Source organism: Acanthochromis polyacanthus, chromosome 4 (assembly GCF_021347895.1).
Source record: "Acanthochromis polyacanthus isolate Apoly-LR-REF ecotype Palm Island chromosome 4, KAUST_Apoly_ChrSc, whole genome shotgun sequence".
Classification (NCBI taxonomy): domain Eukaryota; kingdom Metazoa; phylum Chordata; class Actinopteri; family Pomacentridae; genus Acanthochromis; species Acanthochromis polyacanthus.
Genome location: NC_067116.1, coordinates 40,087,574 through 40,105,965, shown reverse-complemented (window position 1 = coordinate 40,105,965; position 18,392 = coordinate 40,087,574). Strand labels below are relative to the sequence as shown.

At 39.1% G+C, this 18,392-nt stretch overlaps 1 protein-coding gene across 2 annotated transcripts; it reads left to right on the top strand.

The window, feature by feature from the left end:
• abhd17ab (abhydrolase domain containing 17A, depalmitoylase b) lies at nt 1-11,247 on the top strand. Of its 2 annotated transcripts, none has more exons than XM_022205017.2 (5): nt 1-608; nt 1,985-2,355; nt 4,058-4,252; nt 5,163-5,342; nt 8,056-11,247. In XM_022205017.2, exons 2-5 carry the CDS (start codon nt 1,991-1,993, stop codon nt 8,279-8,281), a joined length of 966 nt encoding a protein of 321 aa, XP_022060709.1. In that variant the 5' UTR covers nt 1-608; nt 1,985-1,990; the 3' UTR covers nt 8,282-11,247. The 2 variants fall into 2 exon arrangements, with proteins under 2 accessions (XP_022060709.1, XP_022060708.1); XM_022205016.2 differs by having other exon boundaries at nt 1-782.
• The last annotated feature ends 7,145 nt before the right edge of the window (nt 11,248-18,392 follow it).

The window sequence follows — 18,392 nt, the reverse complement described above, 5'->3', positions numbered from 1 at the left end:
CTACGTCACATCCGGTCAGCTGTCGCTTCCGGATGCGGTGAAACAGCGGAGGAGCAGAAAAACACCGCGCGGACATGGATTAATTAAAATGACAAGAAGCTACACGTAAAGTCGGAGGACACGCCAGCACAATACGACATGGATTCACGGAGACAAAAGCCGTCGCTGGAAACTGCGTGTTAGCGGCGTTTTACCGTCGGACGGTCCGTTAACGAGCCTTGTTTTCACTGAGTGGCCGTGTTTATGTCTACTTGCTAGCTTAAGCCAGCGTAGCTTTAGCCGCGCCGCGCAGACAAACAGCGTCTATCTGCGAGGAGATAATGTGACCTGCCGTGTTTTTGATATATAACAGTGGGAAACAGTGCGGTGCCTGTTTGAGTACAGCTAAAAAGAGTTTGCTTTGGTCGCTTTGGGGCACAGACGCTGTTGCTTCTTCTTCTCACCGACAACACAACATTTACTGTTGTTTTGAAGCGCCCAGGACACTTTTGGGAATCGCATCTGAAATCAGCTTTTGTACCCTCGGACGAAATGGGTGTAATCTGGACTTCAGTCAGCACAAAGACAACAGAGCAGACACTTTGTAAATAACACTTCCTTGACAGCCGGTAGGCTCCACTACTTTTCCCTTGTTCTGCTGACAGGGCACATAAACTGCATCCTGTGTTTGGATTTCGCTGAAGTGAAGGAAAGCTTCCTTTTTTTCTTTTTAGTATTTTATTTATTTTTGTTTGTTTCCGTGCGACTTATTTTTGTTTATACTAAAATCTTCAGCTCAACAGGTAGGTCTGTATTGGCTTTGGGGTTGTATCATGCCGGGATGTGTTTGTTTTTTGTTTTGTATTTTTGTATTTCTGACCTACATATTTATTATTTGTTTATCGCCCACGATTTACTAGAAATACACGAGACTTTTTACTTGCCTTATTTTGAGAAATGCAAAACTGATATTTGGTGTAAAATATCACAGAGTTTTAGCCAAAGACTGTATTTAGTTCTGATTAATCTGTTGATTTATTTCACAAATAGTGTCACATCGAATCAAACCAAGTTTATTTTGATTTTAAAGCAACCTGAATTGACCAAAGTGCTGTGTTTTTAGACGGTCAACAACAAAATGGGCAACAAGCAAAACAGGGCAAGACTCGTAAAATCTATTTGTTAGTCAAAGCCACATAAATGTAAAGCACTAACAAAAAGGAAAAACAGGAACTAGTAGGAACTTCCATGACTATTTTTTTATTAAATGCATATAAAATACTACAATATTAAGAAGATTAAGAGCAACCGAAAGCCATTAGGGCATTTCTTTGGAGATTTTTCTTGAACATGTCAATGAAGGAGGAACATTTTGAATTGAAAGAGGAAGGCTATTATATAAAGCTTTGGAGCTACTACTGCAAAGACACAATTGTTCTTTGTAAACGGTGTTTGTTCTGAGGATCTAAGTGGCTTATCGTAAATATAATAATAGTAATAACTTGTTTGATTATTAAAGTTTCTGAAGTCCAAGCTGTCATCTTCACGTCTTATTTTGTGTTTGGTTACCATTCCAAAACCCAGAGACATTAAGTTTACTGTAATAGAAGAATTAGTAAACCAGATAATGCTCACTTTCTAGAAAAAAAAGAAGCTGAAAGCCAGACATTTTTTACAGTTTTTGTTTGGAACGACTCAAGTATTCACTCAATTATGTGAATTAATAACCAGTGTTGTTGTTAATTAACTTTCTGTTGACAATTGATTATCCTCTGATGAGCCCTAACATCAGTAATGTGTTGCTAGTGTTCATAACATGCATCTGATCATGTAAAATCCATTTCTGTTGCAAAGTTGGTGTTGTATAAAAATGTCCATCACCACTGTTGGCACCCCCAGGCCAAGTGCCTTGTACATTACATTGTAATGAGTGTCTCATTGTGTCAACATTGGGATGCTGTGGATTCATTAGCACAGTGATCCTCTTGTCTCTCCTCCTGCACAGTGAAAGATGAATGGCCTCTCTCTCAGTGAGCTCTGCTGCCTGTTCTGCTGCCCGCCTTGCCCGAGCCGCATTGCAGCCAAGCTCGCCTTCCTGCCCCCGGAGCCCACATACGCCTTTCTGCCGGACCCGGAGGCAGGCCCCGCGGCACCAGGGGGAACGGGGACGTCGAGCCTGCGGGCACGGAGCGGAGCGTCAGTTGCTGGAAGCGGAGGTGCAGGGGCTGTGGAGGGGAGGTGGAAGCTTCACCTGACAGAGCGAGCAGAGTTCCAGTACTCTCAGAGGGAGCTGGACACAACAGAGGTGTTCCTCGCTCGATCCACCCGAGGGAACAGAGTCGGCTGCATGTACATTCGTTGCGCTCCTAATGCCAGGTGAGTAGCTTTAAAGATTTACTTTCGTGTTAGAACTTCTAAGTTCTGTTGTGTGATACAAACTTCGGCTGCTTGACCTGTCGCGTTCATTTTACGACAGTGTGTCACATTTCCTCAGAAGCGGTAAAGCACCCTTCTATCTTGTCTATCTTCTTCTACGCACATCCAGGTCTACTTCCTTTCCTCCCTGTTTACTCAGCTGACTCAAAGATTTTCTCTTCCTGCAGTTTCTGTGGATCACTCTCATCCAAAACATGCTTTTAGTCTTCAAAATTTGGTGTTTTTTCTTTCTTTTGTTTTTTTTTAGAATTTTTTCCTGCATGTTTGCCAGTACATGAAAGTTGAGTTTCCCCTGTGTTTGGTAACTCATGATAATGATCATAATAAAAATGTGTCACGCTCAGTGAAAAGATACCAGTTTCCAGTGAGTCAGAGGCAAGACATTTACAGCTATGTGGTTTTCTTTCCTACAGCTTTGTATCAGATAATTTAGTGGTAGTGATTAGTAGATAGTTTTATGAGATGTGATGAAATCATTTGACCTAAAAACATACCCTGTATTTTATAAGATTTTAAAGTATTTAACTTCAGTTTGACACCCATCTGGCTGCACTGTGCTGCTGCTGATTGACCTCCCAAATCAATTAAATAGAAATGGACAAGCTTGTGTTACAGTCCATTTGCCTTGTGTTAATGTCTGTCTAGCATTACAACGAATAAATCCAGTCTTGTCCTGATATGGCAGAATCGTTGTTTTGCCACGTTCTATGCCATAAAGCCAAGAGCAAGGCCGTGGGCTGTTGGAGCTCATAAACAAAACCGCTGAGGGAGAATTTCAAAATAGACAGCGAGTAGAAAAAGTATCAGATTTCTTTGGAGAGCACAACATGCATTCATGAATAACAGGCAAGGGCTAGATTACCCTGCGTTTACAGAGGGCACCCTGCTTCTCAGGTTGTGCAAAATGTCTAGAAGTAAGAGTCATTTGACTTGAAGCCATCGTGGTAAACCAATCCTTCAACAAGCAGCTGCTTCAGAACAAAGACAAACTGGATGAGAATCAGAGTGACCTCTTTGTGTTTATCTGAGCAACAAGTTTCTTATGACTTGTTTTAGTTTAGAAGTACAAGTTCAGATTTGTGGATGTTAAAATGTGCTAAACTGATTTTTTTGTGTTTTAATGTTATGATATTAATCCTGCATGCAACTCGTTTTTCTGCTTCAAATGAAAGCTAGTAGAATTTCTAGTGTTTACACATGCCACAGAGCCTTAGCTAAAGATGTTTGTTTTCACTTGTTGCATTTTAATCATTCATGCTTTACTTAAACTCAGAATATAGAGGCTTAAAAATGCAAGTAAACTGAGATGACCATTAAGAATAAATAGAGAATTTAAGATTTAAGACCAGATTAATTAACTATAAAACAAGAGCAACTAAATGTGAAATAAGATTGTTATGCTTGTTGTTTTAGGTTTAAGGTGCACAGAAGGTAAAAACAATTTACAAAGACAATTTTAATCAATGTAAGACATTTACTACACTATAAAATATATAATTTGCTGATGCAACAGCAGGAATAACGGTGTAGTTGATAATTGCCCACAGGCTACTATATTTATTACTTTGAGTACAGAATGAATTTTTGCCTGTCTTATTATCTGTTGGCCATCGCTAACTTTTCTGTTGAATTTATATCCCAGATTTACAGTGCTGTTCTCCCATGGCAATGCAGTCGACCTCGGCCAGATGAGCAGCTTCTACATCGGCCTCGGCACCCGCATCAACTGCAACATCTTCTCCTACGACTACTCAGGCTACGGCGTCAGCACTGGCAAGCCCTCTGAGAAGAATCTCTATGCAGACATAGATGCTGCCTGGCATGCCCTGCGCACACGGTACATCATGACATAATTGGCCCATATGTGTCTTTTGAAGGATGATTTATTATACTGTGTTTTGTTCTGGCGAGACGTGCCGTGCTTAGATTTGGTTCAGAACAAAGAAGGGATGAATCGCGTTGGCAGAGGATGTGATCAGGACAGAGCCACGTTGAAGAGAGTCGAACAGAGTGGGGACAGATACTGTGGGAATTAAAAAGAGTGAGATGGATGGACGAGGGGAGGCTGCAGGATGATGCATCTCAAGGACATTGTGGTGTGATAAAATGTCTCATTAGTGGAAGCATTACCGTCTTAATGCATCTGTAGCCTCAGGGAGACATTACAATACAGAGCCTTGACTAAGGGTTGGCTGAGGTTACCTCACCTCCATAACTTCACTATATTTACTGTAAACTGTTTCAAATATGATAGGTGTCGACGAGATGCACGTCTAAAACTGACCTAAAACAAACAACAGCAAGTTAAAGTTGGATAATTTCAAGGTTAAATGAAATAGATTTTCAATTAAACACACAGAAAAGTAATGCTATCTGATTAACTGAGATGACTGAGATATTACAATTTTGGTAACTAATTTGAAATTTTATTTCAGAACAATTCAGGTTTTGTTGCACAAATCATAACATAAATCATATCAGGGCACTTTACCTAGTATGGCCAGGACCTCACAATAATATAAGACTGGCTTGATTATTTTCAATAATGAAATTAATCATTAGCTAAAGTTATATATGTTTAGATTTTGGTGGTGTGTGGATTCTGATCAGCGTCTGTGATAAGGTTTTCTAATAATAATGACTTTATTTGTGTAGCACATTTCCAAAACAAACTTACAAAGTCCCTACAATAAAAGGAAAGTCAAATTACATAAATAATGAAAATGCTCTTTTATTCTTTTAACCAGGTATGGCATAAGCCCAGAGAATATCATCCTGTACGGACAGAGCATTGGTACAGTTCCCACTGTAGACCTGGCATCGCGGTATGAGTGTGCTGCCGTGGTTCTCCACTCACCTTTAACATCTGGTATGAGAGTGGCCTTTCCTGAAACAAAGAAGACCTACTGCTTTGACGCTTTTCCCAAGTAAGTCTGTGCAGAATGTTCGGTTTCTTATCTCTGCCTCTTTAAACGCTTCGCTGTAAGTCTCATATATGAAATGTTTGTCAGTTTCCATATTGATTGTGTTTCAGTGCGTTGCATAATTAAATTGATTGTTTTTGCCTTAAATGCATCATTAGCGGCAAGAATCACATTTTCATCAAGGAATTATTTCTGTGTACAGCAATGAAATCCTTATGCTGTCTTCTGTCTGCTCCTTGTCTTTCACTGTCTTATAAAATCCCTTAATAAGGTGTTCCTTTAAACGTGATACTCCCTCAAAGATTACACAGACGGTGTTCACAGACTGTTTGGCTTTCTCTTGCCATTTTCGCATAATTACAAATCTGTTAACAGAAAAGCATACTTGCACTTGTGAAAGTGTTTTTTTGTCCAACATGAACATCTGCGCTGATAGAGCTGCTCCTCTTTGTTTGGGTTGCAGTTTGACTGATTTCTGCTTCAGTATCTTTCCTTGGTTAGCATGTTGATAGCTTCTTTTTTCATAGATAGGAGCAGGCCACCTAAGTACTGTCATATTTCAAAAGGAAAATCTCCCAGAGGTGTGTCTTATCTTGCAGTGAGCAATATCGCTGTGCCGTAGTCATTCTCATCTGGCACCTTTTAAAAAACCATTTTCTGCTGCAGCTCACATTTGTCTCTTTCTGCAGAGTCTTTAAGTGTCATTCACAGATGTGACAACCATCATCAAAGAACATCCGTGTTAATGGGAGCTTCCTGTTCAAGTCTTTCTAATATTGCTGATTGGAGTTCAATCATCACAAATGTAATTTTAGATTATTAGATAAGTGCCTATCTCAGAAGCATTAAGTAGTAATCTAGCTTACATTTGGTCACTGTGGGCTGGCTTTAAGGACTTCAGCCAGACTTTAATGGCTTCAGAGTTGCACAAACATATATACAATCATTTGTTTTGTAGGTTCATGACAAAACAGTAAATATATCTAGGCAGGTTGAGAACCGTTTTGTTTTTTATATCATTTTTTGCATTTATGGTGGCAATGTTAGAGGGGGGAAAAAATGAAGCGTGAAGTGTTAAATTGAGTTTTGTACTGATAGTACATTCCTGTCTTTTTAAACTAGTTTGCTTTCATTTCACATAAGAACATCAGTCAGTTATGCAGTCTGATAAACACTGCGCTGAAGCAGAATCGTTTTTATCCAAGATTTTGAATTTAAATTAGTTGGCGTACTTTGTAAAAAATAAATTGTAAGAGAGTTGAAAGAGGTGGTATTAGCTGGCAACAGGCCGCATGACAAAGTCTTCTGTGGTCCATAATGCCCTCCAGACAGAACTCGTGTTTGAGATTCATGAGGGCAGCATTCGCACATCCAGTGGGATTTATAACAAAGCTACCTTTGTCGCCCAAATCATGTGTCTTTTGACTAAAACAACACCAGCACGGACAAACACCCACTGTGCTCAATTTGTGTTATCACTACATCAGTTTTGCCGTATATATTAAGAAGTTTATTTATAAATTTACATCTTGCCACAGATTGTGCTCTCATTACTGTACTTGTGTGACAGCGGATACAAACAAAGCATCAGATGTATGTTTGTGTCGATACCACTCAGTTGAAAATGCCTTAATCATCTGTTGCACTTATACTTTCAGTACTTGTCAGATTGTTCTCGTGCTCCTTCACTGAACATTAGAAGAGACCTCCTACTCCTCCCACACATTTGTGCGCAATTGTGGTGTGGGTGTTCACTGTCAAGTGTTGTTACAGGGTTTTTATTTTTAAACCATGGCTACAAAACAAGTCCCATGGCCAGACAATAAGGACGCAGAGTACTGCTATCATTAGTGAGGCTCTGTCCCTTCTGTTCCTGTTGTCAGTGTGGTTGTAGTGGCTGAGTGTGTAGTGAAGGTCAATCCCAGCCTTCACGTCGACTCAGATGGTACCAGTGGGTGAGGAGCAGAGGTGGTAGGAAACCAGGGAATGCCTCACTGTGTGCGTAGTGAGCTGAGAAAGCCTCCAGTGTTGTTCACATTCAGAGTGAGCAGCTGGCCTCCCTCCATGTGTGTCTGTCTGTCCTTTCTCTGCTGGTTTCTATGTAAAATGTGTCTCTGTTCAATGGCATGACTTGAAAGATGTGCTTCATTTGTATGCATGCTATTATTTTTGCACAAGAAGGCTCCTTTGGCAATAAATATGTTAAATTCTGTTAATTTAAACTATAAAAAAATCCCAAGACTCCAGTTTTTTTTTTTCTCTGGACAGTTCATAAATGTAAAATGTGTGCTACGGACTTGAGTGGGTCTGCTCTGGTGTTACCAAAATCAAAGCACGCATTATCATTTTTCTGCACTCATGCTATAAAAGTCTAATTTCTTAGTCACTGACCTGCTTGACACGGTTCTGTTTTCTAAATAAAAATGACAACACTAATATGTTGGGTTACTTTCAAAGCAATAAATATGATTTATAACCCAACACAAATTACTATTGCATCAGGCTTCCACAAACCCTTGCAACCGTAACAACATATTTTATTGACTTTTTTCCGACCGAGCACACCGATCCACTGGGGTGTTCTTTTTATAACCTGATCCACAAGGCCAGAGCTTTGTGGGCGAGTGCTATTTAACTGACCCGTGTGGACTTTTTTTCAGAGCTTTTTTTTTTTTTCTATTTCTAACATCTCTGCTGCCCTTATTTTCCTTTTTAGCATCGAGAAAGTGTCCAAAATAACTTCTCCGGTGCTCATCATCCACGGGACAGAGGACGAGGTGATCGACTTCTCCCACGGCCTGGCCCTGTTCGAGCGCTGCCCCAAGGCCGTGGAGCCTCTCTGGGTGGAAGGAGCGGGACACAACGACATTGAACTGTACAGCCAGTATCTGGAGCGCCTGCGCCGCTTCATAGGACAGGAGTTGGCGGTACAACACGCCTAACCATCACCTCTGCAATCGGCCCCGTCACTTTTTTTTCCCCTGATCCACTTAAAGCCTCACCTCTCTGTGTCCAAGATGGAAATCTGTCCAAGAGTCATCTAAACCGTCCCTCAGCTTACCAATGCTTCCAGGACTGTCACGTTCAACGTATTTTAGTGCTTCGTTTTCGGGGCGTAGTTTGCCTGTAAAGGACCGTGGATCTGTGAGCCGCAGAGGAATGGAGCAGCGTGTTCGTAATCAAATGTGTGCGACTGCGAAAGACTTGTTTTATAGCAAGGACTTTAACAGTACAGCTGCTATGTGTTATATGGTAGCAGATGTATTCCTATACTGTGCAATAACATGGACGGCGTCCAAAAGAAAAAGGCTTTTGTTGATATTAGATGAAAGAGTTAACAAAAGAACAAACTGAGAAGTAATCACGGAGATCAACTACATCATGGTCCGCATGGACAGATACTTTAAATTTTCCAGCCTGTAGTTTGTTTAGCTTTAATTTCTGCTCTTAACCCAAGTTAGCAGATTAATAGAGAAGCATGGAAGGCGCCTTCATTAAAGGACTCTCCATGTTCTCAGATGGGTTGGGGAATATTTTCTGATAATTATTGAAATCGCACACAAGTTTGTAAAGATTCTCTTTACATCGAATTACCACTTTCTATTAGTTGCACCTGTAAAGTCAAATGCAATCCAGAAGTGTTGATTTAAGGTGCTGTCTTGTCAGTTTTTTAGTTTGTGTGGTTGGTGTAGCGTTGGACTGCATTATATTGGAAGGTGTTTCTAATATTCTGCCTCCCTCATATATGTCCTTTTAAGGATGGATGAAAGTGGTGATTCGTATATATTCCTGGGAAAAAAATGATACATCCATGGATATAAGTTTGTATTTTGAGTCTTTAATTTTGTTTTTATTGTACTGAACTTTTTGCTCAGGTAGCCCTCTTTTAGACATCAGGGTCAGTGTGTTCCACACTTCTTTGTTTTCTATGTGGTCAGCTAAATCGCCTCACATCTTTTGAGCAAAGATTTCTGATAGCAACTTGATCCGGTGTGAGATCTTTCAGTTTTAACTAAGTAAAGAACCAGATTCTGTCACTAAAACTGAGGTACAAACCAAAAGTTTGGTGAGCTGCTGACATCCCAACACATCTGTATCCCAGCACTGGACTGGGATCAGCTGTGTTAACGGGGACAAAAGTTCAAGAGGCTCAAAAGGAAAATACCTCCAGGTCTCTCATTTAGTGGAATGTCTGAGAGTCTGTTCGCCCTGTCCGTTTTGTTTTAGTCTAGTGTCTGTCTCACACCAGCAGGTCACAGCTGTCAACACCGTTTCTCTCAGTGTCTGGAACAAGAGAAGCAACACTAAAATTAAACAGGCCTTGGTCGTTTCCCTCCAGCCTGTTTCTATCCTCTTCTGTGTTTGTATCCTCAAATCTTTTTGACACCATTATTTGCACTCCATCTAAAGGGATGTTTTTGTCAGTGTAGGTAGTGAATTACCGGTCAACTTTCTAATTCTAAGGATTGGTGAATTTCACATTCTGATAATAACAAGCATTCCCTCCATTACTCAGATAAGCACGGAAATATTATCATCACAACAGTAACATAGTTCATTAGTTGTTTTACAGCTTTAGCAGCACTAAGAAGCTCTTCTGAGACACTTTAGAAATTCAACAGGTGAGCAGTGTTGGCGCTGCTTCGTCCACTGCCGTTCTGTGCTGTAGTGTCACAAAAAAACTCTGAGCTTTGTGTAACTAGATCATCTCTTCAGACGTCTGTCCTCTCTGGTTTACAGTCTTTCTAACAACTGTCTATTATATTTGTTTGTCTATGCATACAGGTCCAGCATAGTTCTTAAGTATTTAACTTATTGATTCTGTGTCACAGTAACAGTGATGCTGTAGCTGCAATTAGATTTGTGTAACAGCTGAAAACTGAAGTGTGTTGTTTTGCCCTTGTGGCTAATTGATCTTTTTTTTTTGCGCTGATTATTTGAAGAAATGTCACTTACACAGCTAATTGGCCCACTCTGCTTCACAAACCTTTTTTTTTCCTGTAAAATATTGCAATTGAAGAAAATTGGTACATGGTGATATCAGTGCAAATCATTGTCGGTTAACTTCTGAAAATCATTTTCAAGCTCATCATGGCAGAATCCTGATAATTACAAGCGCAGTCTGAAATGTTTCTGTTAATGTTGTGTTCAGTTTGCCACCAAAGTTTGAAACCATAACCAAAATGTATGTATTTATAGCTAAAACGTAAGAAAAACAAGTGTTTCTACCAGACTGAGTTGCTGTTTTTGAATTTTGGGCACTGAGCGTTGCATCGTTAGACTCCTGTTCTGTTTGTTTGATTATTTTTGAAGAGAAGTCAGGAGTTTTAGGCTTTTGTGTCGATGTATGAACCAAAGTCGAGAATTTTTAGTGCTTTACCCAGAGTACCTGGCGTTTGTTTTGTATCTTCATAAGCAATATTGAAAATTCTCTTATCAACTTGTTATTTATCTATCTTGATATTTTTCCACCACACATTTGGATACAAATTCATTGTACATTTCTCAGCTTGCTAAATAATTCTATTTTATCATATCACGTCTACTTTCTGATACGCAGGAGCAGAATACCAATACTAGAAATTAACCAAACTGTGTGTTTTTCGGGCTGTTTATAATTTATGGTTTGTGCAGGAGTTCAACTAAGCAATGCAGCAAAGTCGTGTGTTTGGATACGTTCAGAGGAAAAGTGATGAACGAAGAGTATTGACAGGAGCTTCAAGCAAAGACATGAAAAGCTTTTGTTTTTTTTAAAGTAACTGTGGATTTCTGTTGAGGAGGCACATCATGTTCAGCATCACACATTCTTATCCATTCTTTATTATACTGACAAATGTTTAGTTTTTAAAAGATATTGTCTTTTTTTCCAAGAATAAGTTAATAAAACATAATCAGAAGTTGATAATAATTGTGTGTTTTTAATGTATTTCCTCAATATAGATATTAAATTGCAACAGAAGTGCATTTTCTGCAGGAATCGAGCTTACGCGTGTCTCTTTCAGTCCCTGATTTTTTTCCAGTCCTGGCGCTCGGTGAATAAAGGCCTGTCTGTAGTAAAAAGGCCTCGCAGGGCTGCAACAGGAAGATCCAAGAACGGCTCTGGTGAATAATTGGCTGATGAGTAAATGAGTGTTTAATTGCCTGGTGTTTTCTCCATTCCTTTTTTTTTTCCCTCCCTCATCTGTAGTTACGTGTTGGATGAGCTTGTTAGCGTCTGTGCCAACGACGGTTCAAGTGATGTGTTTTAATTAAACCAGTACAAGGACTCAGGTCTGTCCCAGCCTCCCCTCACTGTCTGCCACCATGTCGAGTTGTGGGGAAACAGAGACAGATGGATGGTAAGCTGCATTCGCCCTCCTCCTCCTCCCTGAACACACACACACACTCGTGCCAGCTCTTTTTCAATGGACTACATAAACAATCTGGTGTCTCACTCAAATGCTCCTACGGATTAAAAGCAGCTGCGGCGGTACATCCCCCCTCTGCGTAAGGCAAAGTTAGTGCAGCCTGACCTACTGCATCAAACGCCAGCGCCAACCCCTCCACACTTTCACACAGCCCTGAGCACAGAAAAAAAGCCTTTCATGCCGACGTGTATCAAAGGATCGTGCATGTGCTCGACAACAGAGGAGTCAAAACAAGGCCTGTGAATCAGAGAGCTGCCTTTGAATCTCCTCGACTTACAAAGTGTAGAATGATGAGCGTTGACTGCATGTTCATCAGCTCGGACGTGTATAGTGAAATCAGATATGAGAAGGCCTTGTTCAACCACACCATGAGGGAAGAAAAAAAGAAGAAAAATACTGCTGATCAACCTCCATAATTCCATGACCTGATGGTGACACAAGCCTGCACGTTCAACATCTATAATAGCACTCGCAAACAGTTTATAAGTTTTTGGGATAAGCAGTAACATGCACTGATGTGACATTTACCAGAGGGCAAAAGTTTCTTTCAATCTCATTTATTTCATACCTTACAACCTGCTGCTTCATTGGCCTACACACACCTTCACTGTATCTGTAAGGCAAACAGAAAAAAAAATAAATAAATCCTGTGCTGTCGTGCTGTATTTTTGCCCTGCTGAGTTTCTCATTACCATTCTTGCTATACCATCCTTTTTCCTGTGCATTATCTCCTCACTGATGGTGTGTTTGTTGCACTCTGTTGTCGCCTTAACTGTTTATGTCTGTTTCAATTTGGCTTTCCGTTATATTCACTTGAAAGTAGTCGAGGAATGCTCACACACACAGAGCTGCTCCTGTTAAATCTAATTGAAAATCTGCTTCCTTACATGTACAGAGAGCTGGTTTTCTTTTTGTTGAGCTTGTACGTTTGTCTCCATTTGTCAGTACGTGGCCTGCATGGCTGAGCAGAAGCAGCTTGCTCCGTCTGACGAACAAGCTTTCACACTTTCTCAGGAGTAAAAGCCTTTCTTGGCCGTTGACGTAAGAAGCACGTCACGCAGAGCAGCCACCTGTTTCGCTGTTTTCACTGTCGCTCTGTCTGCTTGGAGCTCTTTGATTACTGCCATCTTGGCGGTCTGTCAGTGCAGCTGCAGACTCCTGAGTGTTGAAGATAAATAATGCAGCATTTAGATTAGAAATCAGTACAAAAGTTACAAGTGGTGTTCATGACTTGTAAAAGAGCTTTGTGATGAGTACAGATTGAGAGGAGCAGTGAGAAGTCAGCCTACAGAGGAAGACACCGGCTATTTAAAATGAAAAATGCAAGATTTTTGGATAAAAATACAGCATTATATACAAATAGCTGCAATATAAAGCTACACTGTGGGAAAAAAAAAGTATGTTTTTAACTGTAACTTTTTGAACAATTTACTGTTATTTTACAGATGTATTAGTGGTTGCTAGTGAAACCACAGAACAAAAGTATTAGTTCACATGTTAAACACAAAAAACAGGCCTAAGCTGTAAATAATATCCACATCAAACATTTGTATTTCTATAATGATAATTTGCTCTTTTGCAACATCTGACTGAATTTACTCATTCTTTAAATCAACAAAAAATATGATCGTTTTACAGATATTTGACATCATTCGAAAGCAAAAGTATGAACAGTGATGACTGAAAAATTGTGAATTATTATTAAAATGGGGCTGCACAGTGGAGTAGTGGTTAGCACTTTCGCCTTGCAGCAAGAAGATCCCCAGTTCAAATCCCAGCCTGGGTTTGGGATCTTTCTGCATGAAGTTTGCATGTTCTCCCTGTGCATGCGTGGGTTTTCTCTAGGTACTCCGGCTTCCTCCCACAGACCAGAGATATGCTCTAATGCTGTCACTGTAAAAACTGATCCACGTAAAACTGCTGACGAGAACAAAGAAGTGAAAATTTTCTAGTATTTTACAAGAAAACAGCAAAAATTTGAGAGAAGCTAACTTACTTAGATAAAATATTTTCTCTCCTTACCCTTTAAATCTTACAGGATTTATCCTGACACTAAATTTCATGTTTTCATCATTATCAAGTGAGAAACCTCAATCCAGACTCCTCATAATGACGTTTGAGATTTATGCTGCTGTTATTTGTTTAGTCCAGACGAAATGACAGAAATCCACAACTGTAATTTTATTTCAGGACTTGGTTATTGAATGTCGAAACAATCCATGTGACTCTAAAAACTCAACAGCTTTACAAACTCTAAGATTAAAATCCAAAATAAGTTGGACTTCTACATGAGAGCTTTAATTATTCTTAATCTACTTATTTTCAGCTGAACTAAAGACAGACTTTGTGATTTTTCTGCTCACATGTTGTGCTGTTGTAAATTTACACTTTCAAATAAACAGCCTCCTAACCCCATTGAAACCAGCGTTTGTCCTGTTTTTGTGTTGCTCCTCGGCGACGGCCGGTCGTAATGTTATTTGAGCAACACACCATACTATGACGTTTTTACAGTGAAGGTTCTACTATGGAACCAGTTTGACATGTTCAGGCGTTCGTTGTGTGAAAACTCAGAGATTTCAGGTTTCAGAAGGTGATTTTCAACTTTCTTTGTTAACTTTCTGCTTCAACTTTAAACTAAATTTATTTCACTAAGCCAGCCCTCTGGACTTCCAGTAAGCTGTGTTCCTATTGGCTGTCCAGGTGGCTGCTTGGTGTTATCAGGAACACCTGAGCAGCTCAGTGTCTTCCTGCTTTATGTCTGCAGTCAAACATTTCCTCTGCTTCTCTTCACTGAACTGGGTTTGGTTCCGTTGCTTTAGTTTGTTCTTTAGGCGTTGGCTTGCAGCTTCCAGCAGTAAAATCCTCTTTAATGTGTTTCTTGGTGTGTTCTAGGGCTTTGTACTGGATAGCTGTCTTGGTAAATGCGGTTCTTTAGCCACAGTTAGCACATGGTGCTAATTTGTGCAGTGATTAGTGGATTTAGTGCAGCTGAGTTGTGTCTTTATCTTGGCTGTAGTGAGTCTTTAGAGGTTTTTGGTCAGACACATTCTGTATTCTTGTTTGTGAACCAATGTTGGTTGTCCAGAAGGTAAGAGTTCCTGTCCTGATTCTCTGTTTAAAGAACTTCTCTGGTAGGCTGCAGGAGACTTTAGCATTTGTGTTGTGCTAGTTTGTTTTTTGTACGGTTTCATTTGGACGACTATCTTGAGGCCCCTCCATGTGGTTTAGTGAGGTTTTCTGGAACAGTTCTACAAAGCAACCTGCAGCAGAAGAGACTTTGAGAGTTTCTAGGAAGTTCTGGAGACCAGACTTTAGAGCAGCACAAACATTTGTCAGCAGTTTGAGCAGGAGAAGGTGAGCTTCAGAGTAGAAATGAGAAGGAAACCTTCTTGACCCGTGTGGTGAGGTCCTGTACCAAGAGTTTGAGCAGGTTGTGAAGAGTCTGTAGTTCTGTGGTCTGAAAGCACCAGAAGAGTCGACTCATTAAAGGAGAAAACAGGAGATATTGTTGGTTCTTCTGTCGTTCTGCAGTTTCCTTAGACTGAATATAAAGTTTTTATTTTAAATGATTTGCCATGTGAGCCCAAGAAGACTTCAATAAACTCCCTCAACTCCCTGGACACATTTTATTACTGTTAAATCTTTTTTTTTTTTTTTTAAATATGTTGGAGTTTTAATCATAGTTTCAGCATTTTTTCTTTGCTTGTGTAGTTTTGTCATCTGTGTGAAAGGTGCTAAACAAATAAAGTTGATTTGATAATGAATAACTGACGAACTCATGATTGACAAAAGAAGTATTTTTATTGTGATTTAAGGGTTTGTTTGATTTTTAAGGTTGGGGTTAAAATCTTGATAGAAAAAGATTAAAGGAAAACTACATTTAAAAAACAGTTAAGTCAAAGGAAAAAACATTTAATACAATAAAACTTAAAAAGAAAATTAAACATTAAATGCAATTAAATTGTATTAAAAAGACAAAATATTTAATTAGATAATTAAACAGATGATTCAAAATGTAATTATGAAATTAGACATTTATTCAACAAAATTGTTACATTAAAGATGAAATATTTTAGATAAACATTTAAATACAATTAAAGAAGAATATTAAACATTTAAAAATATTAAAAACATTTAATGAGATTAAACCTTTAAAAAGACAAAACATTTAATTAGAAAATTAAATCTTAAAGAAAAAATATAAATAGGAATTAAACAGAAAATACAATGAAGCATTTAAAAAACTAAACATTTAAGAAGAAGAAAACTAAAGACAAAACATTTGAAAAGACACCAGTTAGGCTTTAGAAGATCAAATTAAACAGAAGAGACAATAAAATGATCAAAAAGAGCAAAAACAGATAAAGGTCTTAAAGCGTTTTCTAGTCTGAAATGAAAACATCAAGTTGTTTCTTCAAGCATTTCCTCTTTCTGTGTTCTTGGTTTGATTGTGGACAGATTTACTAAGAACTCATTTCAGAAAACTCCTTTCCAGATAAAGTCTGCTAGTAGTTGAAGGCATCGATCAAACTAATGTTACCTTCTGATCTCCACAAACTTTACTGTTCAGCGAAGAGAATCAAAGTTTGTTCAGGATTTCTAAATAACCCACAGGTGAAGGTCTGAGAAGAACTCAGATGGATGATCTGAATGTGAAATCAAGACTCATGGTCACAAGTTTTATGGCTTCTGTTATTTTAAGGCTTCTGTTAACCACAAAGTTCAAACTAACACATAAGTACAGAAAAACTTTTAGGATTTCAGTCCTCAGACTGTCTAAAGGTTCAAACTAACAGTGAACTACTCAGGAACTTAGAAGATATCAGTCCTTGGACTGTCTCAAAGTTAAATCGAACAGAGATCTACTGTGGGACTTAGAAAATTTCAGCCCTCAGACTGTGAAAGCTCAGGTCCTGAGGACTCAGGAGGTCTGGAGGCTTTGGAAAGTCTTGGAACTGAGGGTTCAACCCTCCAGCACAAAGGCTGAAGTCCAACCTCCTGAGAAAAACGGTCGAGACGAGACTTGAGTTAAAAAAAAAACCTTGAAAAACGACAAAAAATAGATGATAAATGCGCAAAAAAAAGAAGAATTAGTATCTGAGTGAGTAGCTCAGGGGGTAAGAAGTGAGACTACCAAGTGGAAGGTAGTGAGTTCAAGACCCACCACTGGCAGTTTTCTTTCTCTGTCTAAGTTTTTCAAAAAAATTTAAGAAGGGTCTGGTCTTGAACTGGCAACCTGCAGCTCCATAGACAAACCCTTAACTCACTGAGCTACAGATCAGATAAAAAGAAATAAACTCGTCGTCCCTTTGACATCATAGTTTCTGTTCCTGATAAAGTGACCACATGGGTGGAGCCAAGGCGGAGTCTGGGTGGAGTCAGGGCGGAGAGTAGGTGGAGAGGTGGGTGGAGGCCTCCCCCCTCTACCCCCCTCTACTCCCCACCGCCCACCACACCTTCCCCCGCCCGACGAGTTTTTCGAAAATTCGAGTCTTGACAGGTTTCTTGAGTTTCTGGAGTTTCCACCAGGTCGGAGGCAGAACAAGCTTTCATGAAGAGGTGTTGAAGTCGGCGAGGATGGAGTAACTTTTAACAGTGACTAGAAGGAAGATGACTAGAAGAACAGGTCTTTAACCAGCATCCCTAAAATCCAGAGAAATGAAGGGAGGTCAACTTTTATCAGCCTCCATCCAGATGTTCAACTTAATATCTTTACTTTGAGATTTTTAGCGCCACAAACCTTCAGTATCACACTTTGTCATTTATTAGGACTTTAATGGAATCCACCAGCAGATTTAGTTTTTGTTGAGAAACTTTATTCTTGTCGTCATGGGACTGCAGGATTTAAAACTGATCCTTCTATTGACCTCATGTTTATTAGTTTTAGTGGAGAAAGTTATTTTAATTGTCCATTAGTCTCTTAAAAACCAAATAATAAATTGGATAAGTCAAGAGGTTTAAATTTCTTACTTTGTTATATTTTAAATATGACAAAAAAAATGTATAAAAATAAAGCATCTTGAGACAATTTGACCTGTAATTGGTGTTATATAAATAAAATTGAATTTAAATTGTATGTATCTTGTAATGTTGGAGGAATTCAGCCATATATGTTTGGAAACACATTTTCTTTGTCCATTAATCTGTTGATTGTTTTCTCCAGTAATTCATTTCTTGTTTTGGTTTATGAAATGTCAAACTCAAATATATTCAGTTTACTGTAATAAAAACCAAAAAGATTTACATTCATGATGCAGGAATCACTTTTTATCTTAGTTTAGTCAGAAAGATAGTTGATAATGTGTGAACTGTTGCAGCTTGTGAGCCGTAGAAGGTTTTAATCTTTGGGGCAGAGCGTCAGAAAACATTTAGAAACCAACATCAACTAAACACTCAGCAAAGATTTGAACATCATTAAAGGGAAATCCAACTCTTTCATGACAATGTCGAATTAAACGACATTTATTTCCAACGTAAATGTGTGATGTTCATCCTCTGGAGCTTCTCTTCACATCATCTTCCACCTGGACTGGTTTGGTCGGGAGCATGAGCAACAAACATCTGAAAAACTGCACTTTAACATCAATGAACGACGCTGAAGTTTAATCTCTACATAAATGAGGCTGAGTCTGGATGTGCTGCTCTG